General features: G+C 36.5%; 1 protein-coding gene across 10 annotated transcripts in view; it reads left to right on the top strand.

Moving 5' to 3' along the window:
• Positions 1–18,995, top strand: part of PAN3 (poly(A) specific ribonuclease subunit PAN3) — a 77,972-nt gene that overhangs the window by 7,088 nt on the left and 51,889 nt on the right. For all 10 annotated transcript variants that reach the window (XR_014492579.1, XR_014492580.1, XR_014492581.1 and 7 more), the window contains exons 2-4: positions 9,108–9,229; positions 14,997–15,063; positions 18,044–18,114. Coding sequence is in view for 4 of the 10 variants with exons in the window: in XM_083363098.1 (XP_083219224.1) it covers positions 9,108–9,229; positions 14,997–15,063; positions 18,044–18,114 (260 nt within the window). In the remaining 6 variants the exon portion in view is untranslated. The remainder of the gene's footprint in view (positions 1–9,107; positions 9,230–14,996; positions 15,064–18,043; positions 18,115–18,995) is intronic.

An 18,995-nucleotide genomic window follows, 5' to 3' on the forward strand; every position in this document is an offset into this window, starting at 1 on the left:
ACCTCCAGACACATTACGTCTCTGTTGTCTGGGGATGACAGAAGTATGTTTTATTTGTTTTTATGTTTTATTTAATTTATATACCGCCCTTCTCCCTGGGGACTCAGGGCGGTTCACAGGGCATATAAATAAAAATACCATACTATACAAAAGTTAAAACAAAGATTAAATCAGTGCCCAATTAAAAAAACAATAATGCAATCTAAAATAACAATTTAAAACCCAGCTCCCCCATCAGGCCAGACCGGCCAATTCAAACAAATGGGTCTTCAGACCACGACGGAAAGTTCGGAGGTCCGATGCCATCCGGAGCTCCACCGGCAGTTGGTTCCACAAAGCCGGGGCACCCACAGAGAAGGCTCTCCCCCTGGGGGCCGCCAGTCGGTATTCCCTGACCGGAGGCACCCTGAGGAGGCCCTCTCTGTGGGAACGCACAGGTAGTAATTTATCACATCTGGATAGTAGTAATTTATCACATCTGGATTGCACTTAACTGGTGAAAACTATTTGGAAGATTTCTAGAGATAGAAACACAATAATCCTTTATATAGTTAGACATAAAGCCCACTACTGTATGTAGGTTGCATTATACAATAGAATTGCGCAGCCTAAAGCTATAGGATTGCACATGAAAACTATTTCCCCAATAGATGTTTACTTCATCCACAAACATTACACAAAAGAGTGCACCATCTCTTTGTTTCTATGAGGTGTTTTGACCACAAGAACAAATGCTGGGAGGTGGATAGGGACAAGGGTTCTTGCATACTCTCCCTTTGCTCATTTCTTATTCAGGCTGTGATTATTTAAATGAATTTATGTTTAAAAAACAAAAGAGAACTTCTTATTTCACTGTCTCCCCTCTCCCCCCAGCTTCTCACTTCAAGAATAATGTAGATATTGTAGAAGTGAAGCATTTAATTTTCATGCTTTTACTTCACTGGTAGTAGTTGGACTAAACTCATGTTTTCAATCCAAGAACATTATATTACTGAGTGTTTCACTTCTCTCCCCCCCCCATGAGATTCTGCTTAATTACTCTGGGTTCTCCTTGTGTAGCATAAGCAATGTAGCACATTCTCTTAACTAGGGCTCAAGTATTCAATAGATTTATTTTGGCTGATGTGGCTTCCAAGTTGTGAATTCTTGGTGAATCGGATTATAAAAATGTCTAGAGGTCACAGGATTAGGAGAGTTCACATGGAGAGACAAGATCCCTAAGTAGGATTTGTTTTTGATGGTTCATGGATTATTTTTTGTGTATTTTACTTTTTCACTTCTGACAATAGTGATATGGTACCAATAAAGGAGAATATTTGCAGCTCAGGGCTGAAATCAGGGGTCCTTGATGCTCTCTCCCTAGCACTGATGATGTTACCTAGTTTGGGTAATGAAACGTCTACAAGAAAACAATCAAGCTCAGAACATTAAGGAGACCCCTCAAACAGTGATATGGCCTACACAAGAATGTGTGAAAGATGTGGTCTGTTCCAGGCACCTTTTATTTTCAAATAAAAATAGGGAGAGGGCAGTCTATCATATGAAACTATCCTTAGAAATCTGTCAGTTATGGCAAATTATGGAAATGCAAAGACTTTCTGAAGATGAGCAAAGAGCATTGGTAGATAGCTATGTCCTTGTCCATGCTAGGGAATTGAAATATTTGAGCAATGTCAGGAACAAGTTAACACAATGTGCCATCCAGAGGCTATGAACTATAATCTGTATCTAATGGGAGAAATGTGCATTTTAAGAATACAGGGTGGTGCAAACATCTCAGTCCACATATGTCAAATACTTGATATTGGGAAACTGTTTAGAAATAGTGGAATTTTAAGAAGTTAAGTTGCTTTCCTTCTGCTTTCTCTGCCACAAGCTGTGCTTCAATAAAACCTGACTTTGGGTTACATTTTATCCAAAATACATGAGTATGAATCACTAATGGGGTAGAAAAATGCACTTTCAGAGCTAAATATTTTTTGTTTTATCTGCAAAAGCAAATCACTCAAGAGGCCATTTTACCCCAAAGAGATGAAAGTCTTGGCCAGGACTTTAGAAGTGTAAATGGAGAACTATTGAAGATGGAAGGCTAGAGAAGCCAGCCTTCCTTCCTTCCTTCCTTCCTTCCTTCCTTCCTTCCTTCCTTCCTTCCTTCCTTCCTTCCTTCCCAAAGGACTGTGTGTGAGAGAAATATGCATTATGGGAAAAAGATGTCTCAAAGAGGTCTTACTGTCAGAGCTACTAAAAGGGGTGGTGATTTGAACTGTGGCCGGTGGAGCAACTATTCTAGTGTTCTGAAATAAAGATTTCTTTGTTGGTATTGATATAAGATCAAAGAGCAGATTATAGTAGCAAATTTAAAAAAGATCTGAAAGGAATTTGGAAGTTTGTAATAAAATGAAGACTAGTGATGAAGAACCAATTGATGGGCATGTTAAAGATGCACTGAAGTTTTCTAGATTTAGGCTCCACTGTATTACGTGTTACACAGTCAGAGAGAAACATAGAGTTGAAAGTGTTGATGGGGATTGTTAACAAGTAAGAATGGAGATCTGCTGTTGGAAAGAAAATTATTGGAAACTGGACTTTTCAGAGTAGATTCCCTAGGGAGTTGTAAATTCTATGCTAATGAAAAACCATCCCAGCTTCCAGACTTAGCAGAGCAGTGTAAAGGGAAAGATTGTATTGAATCTTTGAATAGACAACTAGATTGCCTATGTAGGTATATTCAGCAAATCAGGTACAGTAGATGTAGAGGAACAACTGACCGTAAATCTCACAACGCAGACTACAAATATGCAATCAACATAACTCGGCATGTTTGATGAATCACATAGTACAAAAGTAATTCTGAAAATGCAGTGCAACAGCAATGTTCAATGGCTATGGAAATCCTTACTGACTTCTGTTCTTCCTATTGCAGGGGTGTTAAACTGCCGGCCCACGGGCCGGACGCATCACATGAAAGCCATGCCCAACCCCATTGCTGGCAATGGCAAAACAGTCCCGATATGTTGCACGACATCACGTGACGTTGCGAGTTTGACATGTCTGTTCTATTGGATCAAAAGACAGAAGCAGGCATTTTGTAATGTCCTTTGATAAAGCATCTTATTTTTGTTTGTATCCGATAAGGCATAAAGTGACCTACAAATGCAGATTCTTTGTGGCTTATGTAGAAAATAAATTGGAAAGACAGTGCCAGGTTTTCTATTCTGATAATGGCACAGAATTTATGAATGGGCAGATGTCTGATTATATAAAGGAAAATGGGATTATACTGGGACAACTGTTCCCTTTACATCAGAACTGGATTTACAGAAATAATAAACATTTTTTTGTTGGATGTGTGCAAAACTATGCTAGTTGACTTGAATATAGATAATATAATGATTTCAACAGCTAACAGTGATCAACAGGGGCTACCTATTAAAGCTATGAAAGACACACCTTATGAACTATTTTCCACAGAAAATCAATTTACATGTAAATTTGGACCTTAAACTGTAGACTTAAACTAAACTGTGTTTCCAAAAATAAAAAAGCTGTATTGTAGTACTGTATATAATGGTTGATTAGTATCTAGCACAAAAGGGTTCAGGATTCTGGATATGACAACTGTACGATTACAATAGTATTGCTGTCTTTGATGAGCAAGTAAGGCCACCTGAGAGTAAAATGTCAGGCTCTGAACTCAACAGCTATCAGCAGACAATACCTTAACATTTCCAGTTTCTAGTTTCAAACCAGCATCATATTTTCAGAAGGGAACTTAGCTGATGTGCTGACTGCAGAAAGGGAAATGTAGTTATAATAGCAGCTGAACATTCATAAAAACCTAACAAAACTGGGGTTGGGTTCTCAGACACGGGGAGATATTTAAAAGCTGCCAGTTTATGAATCCAAGAAATTTGAAAGAAGCAAGCAAGGGAAGATTTAGAATCTGTTTACAAAAATTACTTTGAGACATCGCACTGAGACTCAGAGAGCAGCTATAGCTTTAAATACAAATAATCACCATTTAGGAGGTATAGCTATAGGCTTATCAAAGAAATTGATTCTTAGCCAGTAATGCAAACAGGCTGAGAAAAACATTCAAGAGTTTCATTAAAAGTATATCTTAATGAAGAAAGTGGGTTTAGAGTGTTCCCATCTGAGTTTTGTATTCTGTATTCTAACCTCTAATTCTCAGCATTAAAACTTACTAAAGACCTTGTGAATCTTGCTTTATCAGTTCTACTCTGCAGTTAAGGAATTTGACAATAACACTTAAGTTTGTGGAACTATCTACCATAAGAAAATTAACTGAGTGCAGATGTATCTTTAAGACCAAATGCAGTGCAGATGGGGAAGTTCTGTTCTTTAGAATAGTAGTCAAGTGATAGTCTCAGAAATATGGAGAGGACTACCATGAGATTATGAAAATACTTTAATTAGGACTTTCTTAGGCATAGTGCCAGAGGCATATAAATTGACCATCTGGATGTAAAGGCTGTTTTTTGTATTTGTAGAATTAAAAGAAATTTATATAGAATAGGCCTTAGGGTTCATTCAAGCTTGCAAGTAGAAGCTTGTGTACAAATTACAGAAAAATCTTTATGGATTAAAACTGACTGCAAAGACTTTCAGAGAGAAATAAAATCAAGTGTTGCTTAAAAGGGAATTAAGTAGTGCAAAGCAGACCCTCAAGATTTAAAAATAAATGGACTTTATCTTGCCATATGTTGAATGATTTAATAATTTATTGTGCAGACTGACAACATTATAAGGGGACTGTGAAGCACCTAAAAAGGGAATTGAAGTGAAGGATATTAGCAACGTCTTATTATCTTGAAGCACAAATTGAAAAAAAATGAAGAAAGATGTAATCTGCTTAAACCAGAAACATGATTATAGGGCATTTTAGAATGCCTAAGACTGAGGTAAATTTACTTACTGAACAACTTGGCAAAGTGGTTAGCATATGTCAATAACTAGACCAGAAACTTTTACAGTGTGAATTCTTTGCAGAAAATTCACTTCGCCAACATAAAGTGACTGGACTGTAGTCAAGAGGCTGGGCAAATGCCTCAAGGGCCCCACTGACTTAAGATAAAACCGACAGCAAGCAGTAGCCCTGAATTAACTGGATATATGGATGGAGATTGGGCCGAAGTTAGAGCTGACAGCAAGTCTGTAAATAGTTCCTGATCCTCTGGGGTGGTGAAAAAAATCAATTGCATTGACAGAAGACAAGCTGCTGCAGTGCTTTCTTCCATCAGGGCCATGCAAATTTCAGTTAGTGAAGCTGGTTGCAAAGCCATGCGGATTTACAAATTTCTAAATAACTGTGGAATTTATTGACTCCACAATAATGACTGAACACAGTAAAAATTGCAAGGAATTCAGTTATCACAGGAAAGACAGATTAATTCAGCAATAAATGACATTGCTATCCAATGGCTCTATGTCTGTGGATGATTTATGGTCTTTCTTATTTGTTTTAGAAAATTAATATGGCTGTTCATCGTGCATATGAATTCTGGGTGGGGAACAGCAAAACCAATGTAATAAAAACTTCTATAAATCAAGCAGAAACCGGAATTAAAGTACGGTAATCATAATGCTATGGTCAAGACATTGTGTAACAGACCTAACCACCCAAACCACACCTACATTGACTGGCCTTATATAAAATCCCAACACAGCAGCTGGAAGAAAAGCCAGGTCTCCACGGTCTTCTGAAAGGACAGGAAGGTCAGGGCAGTCTCAGTCTTGGGGGAGGATGGCAGCCTTCCTTACGGCAGATGTGCTAACAGAGGAAGGATCCCTCCTTGATTCTGCAGTGTGAGATTGTTCAATACAGGGGACTGGAGTACATCCACCCTGTTGCACAGCAGATACCCTCAGAGATAGGCAGTCCTGTAAGACAGCTGGCACTGTGCCAGGCAAGGTTTTAAAGCTGATAACCAGTACTTTGACTTGCACATACTATCTCTCAGCTGGTCTGTTAATTAAAACAATCTGTGTTTAAAAGACAAAAGAAGTTCCCAGTCTGTCCCTCTCTTCTGCTTTCTTCAAGATGGACAGTAGTTTAAACAGAAGTGAGGCATACATATCTATTTTTATTGAAATACAGTGAATGTCTCCTGCATTGATACCTGGGCTGAGCTCATACTCAAACTATGAATATTTACTTTTTTTGTCCCACATTGGATACTCTGCTGCTTAATTATTCAATATTCTTTCAGAAGCCTTGTTACATTCAAGAGCATACTCTGTAATAAGGGTTTCTGCTGAATTGAGATTTTCAGGCAGGGAGAATATTGAAAGTATAACTGCAAAGAACTCATATTAGCTAAGTTTAGTTCTGTTAAATGCAGATTAAACCAGAATTAGTTTTTATACTAATCCCCATCCAGCAATCTGCAATCTCAGTTTCTGAGACTTTTCTGCTAAGGGTGTCAAAGATTGTAATCTAAGGTGTAACCATAATCTATATAGATACTGTGTTTCCCTGAAAATAAAACCAGGCTTTGGGTTTTTTTGCCTCCAAAGAGGCACCAGGTCTTATTTTCAGGGAGTGTCTTTTTCCACCATCTCATCTCGCGATGACAGCTCTGCCCACCTGGCCCACTTCTTCTGTGGCCAAAGGAAATGCCTCTGCAGCTGAGAATGGAGCTCCGACCTGCATTTCAGGCCTCTACAGCTGAGAACTGGGCTATGGATTGAATCTGTAGCTCAGTTCTCCACTGCAGAGGCATTTCCTTCAGCCGCAAAAGAAGTGGGCCCATGAGGCAAGGCTGGTGTTGATTCAGGGAGGTCTGGCTACGATGGAAAGAGGGTGCAGGGCATGTGGAGCAGCTCCACACCCCAACCCTAGATTGATTTTTAGGCATGCGCTCGCCCTAAAACTATGGCTTATTTTGGGGGTAGGTCTTACTTTCAGGGAAACACAGTATATGTAAGTTGTATAATTTTGCTTTTAAAACTTAAAATATGTATTTTCCTTTATTATTTTTTTAAAATCCTGCTTGAAAGGAGAAGTGGCTTTGAATCAATGTAACTTGAGCCTCTAAAATGCTAAAAATCCAATATACTTTCATCAAATAGAATAATTTTGCCCTTTAATTGAAACAAGTGTAAAGAATATGTACAATTAGCTAAACATTCAAAGCTATTAATGAAATCCATGTAGTTTGGAAAATATACCATTAATGGGCCTTCTTTATTGCCTGCAATGCTTTCCTCTAGTTGGTGATAATTATTCTTCACTCTACATATGAAAGTGAAGTGATTTGGGGTTTATGTTATCATTTCATTGTTGGACATGTGCCCTAGAGTCGGACACAACTAGACATGGGAACCTTTACCATTATCATCTGGATTTGAAGTTTCCATGTCTGCTTGAATATAATCAGTGTAGATGGCAGCATCTAGTTAATCTTGTCTGGTCCTGAAACAGCTTTATAGGGCCAGAACTGCTTAAAACTCGAATGAGAAACCAGTAGGAAATCACAGGGCTGCAAAGTTAAAAAAGAAATCCTAGAAGAAACAGTTACCTAACCTAATCTAATTGGAATTGTAGCCAAGGAGTTATGTCTACATAGTTAACAGGAGTTGAGTTTGATTTGAAGGAGATTTTATTGCAACTGAGCAAAGAAGCACCAAGTAGAAATAAAACATCCTGACTCTTCCAGTGCCAATTTTACTCCATTTTCAGCTTTTTTTTTTAATCAGAAGGGTTGAATCAGAGGTCTGATCAGGAACTCTACTCTTAAAATTCTCATTATTGCTGGGACACACATCTAATAACAGAGATGTGAAAAAGAAATGTCTATCTGCACCTCCTAGTCTGAATCCCATTCTCTTGCTGTCATTAGTAGACAGTAGTAGCCTTCAGACCTGCACATAACTGAGTCAGCATCTAATCCACAGCCTACAGTATAATAGTTCTTAAAGTTTGAACAAGACACGCAGTGTGCAGTTCATCTGTGGACATAGAGGTGGGCTCTGCAAGTTACTGCATGCACTACAATATGCAGTAGGTTTTATTTCTTTTATTACTCTCCATTCTTCAGAGAAGCACTACCTTTTTTAACCAGCCAGGGTTTTCAAAGCATGAGTTTTCAAGGAATACTTGCTGCCTTTTACTTGCTATCTCTTATAATGATAATAAGGTAATTCTTGACCTACAACACTTTGTTTAGTGACTGTTCAAAGTTGACACTGAAAAAATTGGCATATGACCATTTTTCACACTTATGATGATTGCAGCATCCTTTTTGGTCCCATGATCAAAATTCAGATGCTTGAAAACTGATTCATATTTATGAGGGTTGTGACCTGACAAGCAAAATCAATGGAGAGGCCACATTCACTTAACCGTGTTACTAACTTGACAATTGCAAGTTACTCACTTAACAATTCATAAAATAAAATAAAATAGTCATAAAATAGAGCAAAACACAGTTAACAGCTGTCTCGCTTAACAACAGAAATTTTGAGCTCAATTGTTGTGAATTAAGGAGTACTGTACTTGGTAATAGGAAGAAATACTTGTTTTCAATAGAGTATGAAATGTGCATTTCAACTGGCAATCTTGAAAGCATTTAAGAGTATTTAATCTGATATAACATTGAGCAGCTTCTTTTCACTTCTTTTGACTGGTAATTTTATACTGTTCTTTGTGCTGCCTCTTGAATTAAGCAGACCTCATCTACTTAAACTCAACTGATAATTAAACAAAGGCTTCTAATTTGGATGTTGGACCAAATTGCTTTTGCTTGTTAAAAGATTTTTTAATATTAGAGAGGAAGTGTTAGAGAGAGATGCTAATGTTCAGCTAACTACATTTCTGTTTAAACTTTGTTGTTTATACTTTGTTTACTGATACTACCAGTTATATTTCATTTCCATTTTCTGGTTATCTCCACTATCTATAAATCAGAGCCCTGATACTGTGATGAAAAAACATAATTTGCTGGTATATGATCTTTTTAATTTCTCACTTGGTTGCAGAGTTCTATATTTAGATAGATATTGAAATGTAAATTTGTATGCTGTTGGAGGAAAAGATCTGCAAAATTGTTAGCCTTTAAAATATCTTTTTCTCCTTTTACCTCTAGTTCCGGGGATAGATGGGAGTGCCCTGGCTGAAGCTAGTCTTACAGACTCCTATTTCAGCACCAGTTTTGTTGGAGTCAATGGGTTTGGAAGTCCTGCAGAATCAAAATATCCTATGATGCAGGTAATGAATCATTTGATAGAGTGTCTACTGTGGTCTGTTGCTGATTGAAATTATTTTTGTAAGATTTTTTTCTATGGAAGCAGTAAATGAATTTTAACATAGATGGGAAACCCCACTTCAATGATACAAATAGAACTTGTCTGAAGCAAAAATATTTTTTACTACAACTTTTAGGACAATGTGGGAAAGATAATACTTATTTGAATTTAGTTGGTATATCTGTAATGATCATAAGAAGTCAAAAATAACAAAAAAAGCTTATTTCAACATATAAAAACAAGAAAAAAGTTAAGGAAATGATTGGTCCATTAGTGGGGGAAAGTGGCAAGAAGGTGACAAGCAATAGGGAGAAAGCAGAACTATTTAATTCGTTTTTTGCATCTGTCTTTACACAAAGGAAAAAAACAGTCCAACCTACCCAAACCAGTGCCATAAAAAACAGAATAGAAACGCAATTTAAGATAGGCAAGAAAATGGTAAGTGAGCACCTGTCCAGCCTAGACGAGTTCAAATCACCAGGACCAGATGGATTACACCCCAAGGTTCTCAAGGAACTGGCAGACGTGATCTCAGAACCACTGAACTATATTTTTCAAAGATCCTGGAGCACTGGGGAACTACCAGAGGACTGGAAGAGAGCTGATGTAGTTCCCATCTTCAAAAAAGGGGAAAAAATAGATCCAGGAAACTACAGACCTATCAGCCTGACCTCAATACCTGGGAAGATTCTGGAAAAGATAATCAAACAACAAATCAGCGAACACCTTGATGCAAACAAAGTCATCACTAAAAGTCAACATGGGTTTGTCAAAAACAGATCATGCCAGACAAATCTTATTACATTCTTTGACCAAGTGACAAAATTAGTGGACCAGAGGAACGCTGTAGATATAATTTACTTGGACTTCAGTAAGGCATTTGATAAAGTAGATCACAACCTACTACTTGATAAGGTAGAAAAATGTGGGTTAGATAGCATTACCACCAGATGGATTCGTAGCTGGCTGACAGGCCGTACTCAGCGTGTGGTCCTCAATGGAACCGCATCTACATGGAAGGAAGTGTGTAGTGGGGTGCACCAGGGCTCTGTTCTGGGCCCAGTGCTCTTCAATATCTTCATTAATGATTTGGATGAGGGGATAGATGGGGAACATCAAATTTGCAGACGACACCAAGCTGGCAGGAATAGCCAATACTCCAGAAGATAGGCTTAAGATACAGAAGGCTCTGGACAGACTCAAACACTGGGCACTATCTAATAAAATGAAATTCAATGGTGAAAAAAGTAAGGTTCTACATTTAGGCAGGAAAAATCAAATGCATAGGCATAGTATAGGTGGTACCTTGCTCAATAGTAGTAACTGTGAGAGGGATCTCGGAGTCTTAGTAGACAATCACTTCAATATGAGCCAGTAGTGTGCTGCAGCTGCCAAAAAAGCCAACACAGTGCTAGGCTGCATTAACAGAGGGATAGAATCAAGATCAAGTGAAGTACTAATACCACTTTACAATGCTTTGGTAAGGCCACACCTGGAATACTGCATCCACTTTTGGTCACCACGATGTAAAAAAGATGTCGAGAGTCTAGAAAGGGTACAGAGAAGAGCAACCAAGATGATTAGGGGGCTGGAGGCTAAAACATATAGGGAACGGTTGCTGGAATTGGGTATGTGTAGTTTAATGAAGAGAAGGGTGAGGGGTGACATGATAGCAGTGTTCCAATATCTCAGGGGCTACCAGAAAGAAGAGGGAATCAAGCTATTCTCCAAAGCACCTGAAAGCAGGACAAGAAGCAACAGATGGAAACTAGTCAAGGAGAGAAGCAACCTAGAACTAAGGAGAAACTTCCTGACAGTTAGAACAATTAACCAGTGGAACAACCTGCCTCCAGAGGTGGTGAATGCTCCAACACTGGAGGTTTTTAAGAAGAGACTGGACAGCCATTTGCCTGAAATGGTATAGGGTTTCCTGCCTGAGCAGGGGGTTGGACTAGATGACCTCCAAGGTCCCTTCCAACTTTATATATTTATTATATTATATTATATTATATTATATTATATTATATTATATTATAATATTATATTATAATATTATATTATATTATATTATATTATATTATATTATATTATATTATATTATTATATTATATTATATTATATTATATTATATTATATTATATTATATTATATTATATTATATTATATTATATTATATTATATTATATTATATTAATACTATAACTGTTGTAATCCTCTTGGCAGTGTGCTTTTTTGGCATAAAATTTGGTTGTAAGAATTTTCATTAGCATAAGTTGGTGATACTCCTGGAAGAAAATCTTTTTGTTTAGCAACCTTCCTGTCTATTAAGATGTCCATTGACATTTTTGGAAATGTCCTTTTCTGAGTACTATTATATAAAAGTTACTTATTTAATAGAATCTCTCACTCCCACATAACTAGGCAGTCACAACTAGGAACTAAAATATACAAAAAACTTAAAAGGTATAACAGACTAGAAGAACAAAGTAATTATAGTAAATTGTATGCATTGCCAAGAAAAGTATTCCTGTAGTGATAAAACTGAGCCTGGAACATGTTCTTAGGCTAAGCCATTTTAAAATATTTGCATTGCTTCTAGTTTTAGCATTTTCTATTGTTGGTTCTGTATAGAATGGAATGGAATGGAATGGAATGGAATGGAATGGAATGGAATGGAATGGAATGGAATAGAATAGAATAGAATAGAATAGAATAGAATAGAATAGAATAGAATAGAATAGAATAGAATAGAATAGAATAGAATAGAATAGAATAGAATAGAATAGAATAGAATGACAGGACTTTGGAGGTCTTCTAGTCCAACCCCCTGCTCAGGCAGGAAACCCTTCTTTGTTTTTATTACCCATTTGATCATATTGTATTAAGTGCTGGATATACCCCTATAGGAAGACATGTAATAATTCATCCAGACTGATGGTTTTTTTAAAAATAGACGTTTTATCAAGAATTTTAATTACAGTGGTTGAAAACTAGTACAAACTAAAATTAGAGAAAAGGAAGAAATTAAAAAGAATAAAAAGGGCAAGGAAAAAAGAAGAAAAAAGAATGTAATTAAAATATATATTTACTTCCAACTTTCATTAGAACAAGTATAAACAAATTTTATAACTCTTTACCTCCTATGAGATTAAACAGATAACCCATGCCTTATATCTGAGCAAATCCACAAAACCTCAACTTTTCAATCCTGGTATCAGCAAAAGTCCATAAATGGTTGCCAGAATATTGAAAAAAAAAGTATTTTAACCATGATCTAATAAACCAACTTTGTGTTCCTTCCTCTTACTTTTACCAGTCTTAATCTTTAATTCACTCAAATATTGATGTAGAATTTGATTTCTCTTAAATTCTTCTTTATCCATTTGCACAGATTTCTTCAAGGCTTTATCAAAGCCCTTTTTGTAGATTCAATAAGAGAATATTTTCTAGGGCATTCTCTTGGTTTTAGTTGGACACCAAAAAAAGAGGGCACAGGGCGTGTACAGGAAGACCATGGAAAAGAGCTTGCAGGGGTATGTGTGATTGAGGGATGCTCAGAAAAAAGGGTGTGAGTATGTGAGAAATTGAAATATTCAATTATGCCCTGTAAGAAGCCATAGCAAAATTGTACTGCTCATATATTTATTGAACACATATATTTATTATTCATATTGTTTCTGATGTGTGGATTTCTCTTTCTCTTAATGAATAATATTTTTATTTATTCATTAAATTTAGATACTGCTCCCCTCACTCTCAGAGTGACTCTGGGTGGTTTGCAGATAAAAAGGAAAAATGTATATCAAAACACCATGGATACCGAGTTCAGTAAAATGGGAACCAAGTTATTCCCATCCAGACTCCAGGCACCACGAAAGAATATCCACATTATCATTTAATTCTTATCACTTAAATCCATGAGCTGAACTTGTCATTCCCTTGTGATAAGAAATTATAATATTTGGAACCTTTAATTAGGAGAAGAAGTTAAGTTAGGGAACTATGAAACAGTTTCATATACCTGTGCTCAGTATGAAGAAAGTGGACATGGATTCCCACTATTCATAGATTCTAGTTAAAAAAAAGTAGAATTATAGATGATTTAATGTGCAGAATTTGCTAACAAAGTGTTGACTAGCAATTTGGACTGCATTAAAAGATTAGACGACACAAAGCGACCTCCTGATAGAGTCAAATTCTCTGTGGGCTTGGGACATTGTTACTACCTGAGTGGGAAACTTCCAGAAAGTATCATGACTATTGGCTAGATTGAGAAGTAAAAACAAACAAACTCTGAAAGTGGTTGATGGCAAAGTATTTCTGTTCTACTTCCATGTAAATGTGGACATGTCTGTGGAGTCATCATAAGTGAAACGAGATTTGAAAGAAGCTTTACATCTAAATTATGTTTGTAATACTGTCCTAAAAGTGAATATGTTCCAATATGTATAATTACCATAGTTTTTCGAGTGAAGAACCTTTAGTTTTTTATAATAATGTTACTGAAATTCAAGTGCATATATAATCTTTTTAGCTGGCTAAAGTCTCTGAATACTCTAGGTTAAATGTTAGAAATTATGCTTCTTCAGTTCTAGGGGCTCTCAATCTTTGGGATTCAATGATTCCCCGATATTCATGATTCCCATGCTTGCTATTCATGATTCCCCATGAATAGCTGTAGTAATGGCAGTGAAAGTGGCTGAGGGAAGATGTTTTTGTTTTCTCCAACAGCTACCCAAAGTGGCCAGCTTGGTACTGCATGTTCTTTCCACCTCTGTGAAGTTATCCCCACCTGGGTGCACCCCTCTCCTCCCTTTTCACACTGCTTCATGCAAGCAGCAAGCTTCTCCTTAGAGCTGTGCAAATAACTATTCTTTATGCTCCTGGCTTTCAGTCCATCCAGAAATTTACAGTTCTCCCCCCACCCTCACCCCCAAGGTTTGTGGTCCACAGTTTAAGAAGCTATGTTGAACTTTTTTGTTTTATTTATTTTTTAATAATGTAATCACTTATTTGGTGTATTGTTAAAGAATTCTTTGGTAATGGGAGGCACCAGCAGAAATCACTCATGTCTTTTTGAATTCACAGTTCAACTAGTTTAATTCATTTTCTCTTGAGATGCTCCTGAACATGATTCAGGAGTTCAGTTGATGCAAAATGATCGGAGGTAAGACAGATCAAGGCTTCTGTTGTGGGAGGTACATTGATTGTCAGTTTGCTCCTGGGTACATTAGAATTCTTAGGGCTTGTATATCATCAAGATCATATAGCTAAAATTTGCCCAGCAGAGATTTTAGCAGAAAAGGTGGATGATCAGCCAGGCAAAGGGCTCTCTGTTATGGCTTTCCTCTTTGGAATAGTTTACCTGCAAGAACTTTTTCCCAGTTGATGCTCTGGAAAGATGTTAAACTCTGAAGATGTAAAGTGAATTAATGATGTTTCTCCTGGGATTAAGCCACAACAAAGTTAGACAGGAGATACTTTCTGACTGTATGAGCTGTCAGAAACCAGAAGAGCTACTGCGTGCAAGTTTTTCAATTAGAGGCTGGGTGATTAACTGTCAGAAATACTGCAAAGAATCCTGCATTGAGCAGGTTTTGGACTAGATGACTTCTAAGATCCCTTCTGTGAATCTGTGAGCGTTAATCCATTTTGAATTATAGACATCTGGAGGCAAATGGTATTAATAGCTTAATTCACTGTACAATTCTATTTTTCATTTTCTGCAGAGGATGACAAATAGTAGCAGTTCACCTAGCCTTCTTAATGACAGTGCCAAGCCATATGCAGGCCATGGTAAGAAAGCTTTAAAATTATATGAAAGCTGTTTTATAGAAAAATACATATGGTTTAGAACCTCATTATTTAAATAATACATACATTTCATATTACTTTATTACAAATGGTTTTAGAATTAATTTGAACTGGTGTTTTGTGGGGGTTTTTTAACCTTGTTGCTCTGCAATTTAAATCAGCAGATTAAGCATTTTAAGATTTTGGGATGAAAAATTAAATGTTTTAGAATGAAAACCTGATCTGAGATTCATTGCCATTTTTATTGCACCTGAGAGTATGGGTTTGGTTAGGGCACAGGTCTGCAACCCGTGGCTCCGGAGCCACATGCGGCTCTTTCAGCCGTCTCCTGCGGCTCCCAGTCTTCTGCCATGTGTAGTCCAAAAAAAAAAAAGTGGGACTAAAAAAGTTCAACCAATCAATTCAAATATGCAGGGTAAGTGCATATCTCGCCTTGGCTCCACTCTTCAGTCAAACCCTGTTCTGCGCATGCGCGCATGTACGCGCATGTGCACACATTTTTTTGCGGCTCCCAGTTTTTCCTTTTGTGAGGGAACCGGTTCCGAGTGGCTCTTTCACTGTTTCAGGTTGCTGACCCATGGGTTAGGGAAATTTCTATATCTACATTCTTAAAGTGATGCTAAAACAGACAGTAATGTGTACTATATTTAAAGGATATATAATTAAATGTATTTTCTAGCATCTTTCTTTAATATTTTTTATTACCACCAACCCTTCCTAGTATTTTGGTGATTTAAATAATTTAGAAGGGAAGTGTAATGTCATGAATATTCCTTCCATATATTATAAAGAGATATATTGTGGGCATAATTCATCTATGATAAACATAGCTAATAACAGGAGTTGTATTAAATTCTGAAGCTGCACTAATTCTTCAGAAACTATGTTGAAAGCTATCAGACAAATACACTACCAAAATGAGCAATATTTCTGATCTTTGTAAAAACAAATTTTTAGAAGAGTAATTGAACATTTTCACCAATTTCCCATTTTATTTATAACTCCTTGGCTATAATCTAAGAAGGTGTTATATATTTTACACGCAATGTTTGGTAATTTGCTGACATCGATTAAAAGGAATTTGACACAACAAAAAAAATCATGTGGACTCATCAAACCATCCCTCACAAGCTTTTGATCCTTTTGTGCTTGATGGGAGGTTACATAATATAGAAGTAATCTCTTTTGTAAAATAAGTGAAGTAGTTATGATTTTATTGTATCAAAAGGCTCAGATAAATGAAGAAAGAATTAGGGAAATAGCCCTATTTGGGAGAGTTGAAACTTATATCTTAGCAATAATTGATTTTTCTATCAATCATCACATATTTAATTAGAAGCCTGTCTGATTTTTCTTGTTTTATTTCTAGGTTCGTTTTCATTATCACTTAGTTCTGCTGTACTTAAAAATAAACAAAAAACCACTAAGCCTTTATTTTTTTCTGCAATATATACGTACATTGAATGATACAGTGAGAAAGAAGAAAGGAAGGTATTAAAAAATAATTTCTCAATAGTAGCCAATTTCCTAGCTTTTAAAATACTTCAGAAAACAGTAACACGTAGTTTGTTTGAGCTTATATAGTTTGTTGTGTCAAGACGTTAAATTCTATAATTTGGTAATCACCATAATTTATGGCAAGAGTATGCCATATTACTGTGTTTATATTGTGAAGTATTCATTATTTGGAACAGCAAGAACCACAGTGAGATAATTCAGAATGGATGGGGCCACCTGATATGATTTTTTTAAATATAAAACTTTTTTTAGCTCAAAATATAAGGAAATTACTCTATTCATATTCACAATTGTGAGAAGGAGTTTCAGAGATGAAACAAACCCCCTCCGATTGTGTACAATACATGCAGTCCTAATTTCCAGTTGTCTGTTCTTGATTTGTGAGTTAGACAGCTCTGGTGACTATAGCCAAATTTACCTTACTTAATAAAGCATCCATTTTAGTGTTTCATATACACCCAGCACACGATAATGATTTTACAAATGTTTTATCAGAAGCTATTGTGAATTATGGGATTACGGGGTCATAAAAAGAGTGTGAAGACATAAAAATTTTGTATAGGGCTAAACAATAAAGAGGAAAGTAGTGCTTTTTTTGTAAAAGAAAAAGGTGCCGGAACTCACACATGTCATACAACCCGCCTTGCCTACCCTACAAGATTCCATCCAAAAAAGGTGCCGGAACTCTGTTCTGGGCATTCTATGACAAAAAAAGCCCTGGAGGAAAGTATGAATAAACTTGCTTTTTAGGTATGAATAAGCTTGCTTTTTGAAGTTTATTTGGTTTCTTTTGCGAAATTTTAATATTGAAATAAATTCATTTTGTATATCTCATGAAAGATAAGAGCCAGTGGTCTAGTGGTTAAGGCACCAGGCTAGAATAGTCAGGAAAGCGAGCTGGGTGACTTTAGGGCAGATACTGTCTCACAACCCAGCTCACCTCACAGGGTGGTTGTTGTGGGGTAAATAGGAGGAAAAAGATGTATTGGCTATGTTTGTTGCCTTGATTTATTCATAAAATAAATAAAGGTAGAATATAAATAAATAAGGGACGTGGTGGCTCAGTGGGTTAGGACGCTGAGCTTGTTGATCAGAAGGTCGGCAGTTTGGCGGGTCGAATCCCAAGTGCCGCGTAACAGAGTGAGCGCCTGTTACTCGTCCCAGCTTCTGCCAACTTAGCAGTTCGAAAGCATGTAAAAATGCAAGTAGAAAAATAGGGACCACTACGGTGGGAAGGTAACAGCGTTCCGTGCACTTTTGGCGTCTAGTCATGCCGGCCACATGACCACGGAGACATCCTCGGACAAGCGCTCTCTCTTCAGCTTTGAAACGGAGATGAGCACCGGCCCCTAGAGTTGGAAACGACTAGCACGCATGTGCGGGGGAACCTTTACCTTTATAAATAAATAAAATCTCTCTTTTTTTTATAAAATCTGTTTTGCAGATCCTCTTAGTTCACCTAGTTCATCCTTGTTTAATGATTTTGCTGCTCTCAGCTTATCTCAAAGGAGAAAAGTAAGTATCACCAAACATTATAATTTCTGTATCAAAATAATAAAAATTATGTATATGAATAACTTTTTATTATTAATATTTTAATATTTATTATTAATAGTAGCATATTAAGCACATTTGTGAACTTTATATTGTATTGCAAGTATTCAGTTATTTAATAATGACCCAAAACATATTTGCTTAACTTTATGCTCCATCTCTCATAAACATTCAGTTAAGAAATTATTACTTTTTATCTAAAGCAAACCTTGGCAAAATATACACCAAGAGCTGTAATTTAATTTGTTGATTGGTGTTTTTATTACGTTCAAAAGAAGCAATCCTTTAATACAGAAATTGTTGGTCTGATATGGAAGGACATCTAACACAAGTTTTACAAATCTAAGACAGTGAAGACTTTTACATTTGCATTTGCCCATGAATGAATGCACTTTTATTTCCCAGCTCTATTTCCTTATTTATTTGAATTTGAATGGGGATTTGAAGTATTGCAAAAATTAGTCTAATTTTTGCAAACCTGGGGTTGATAAAAATGCTAATGCATGCTTTCAGACAATGATAATTTATTGTAGTTTGAAGTCTGAAAACTTCTAGTTGCATTCAGGATCCTTGTCTGCATTTTGTTCTATCCAGGAATGTGCTGAGGCATGTAATAATTACTTTCCAAAGAAAAGTATTTTCATGTGTTGTTGCAACAGTTCTGAAAATACACTAGTGATCAAATCATTCTAGAAATGTCTGACAGGTTGAGATGCTGGTTCTGACAAGATTATAAATCCCCTAACAATCTTGCATAATCATAGAAATCTTAACCTAATTCCCATTAGATGCAAAGGAAAAGAATCCCCATGCTGCATTTGACCAAAGATGATAAACTTTCC

Source organism: Vipera ursinii (genome assembly GCF_947247035.1).
Source record: "Vipera ursinii genome assembly, chromosome: 4".
Lineage (NCBI taxonomy): Eukaryota > Metazoa > Chordata > Lepidosauria > Squamata > Viperidae > Vipera > Vipera ursinii.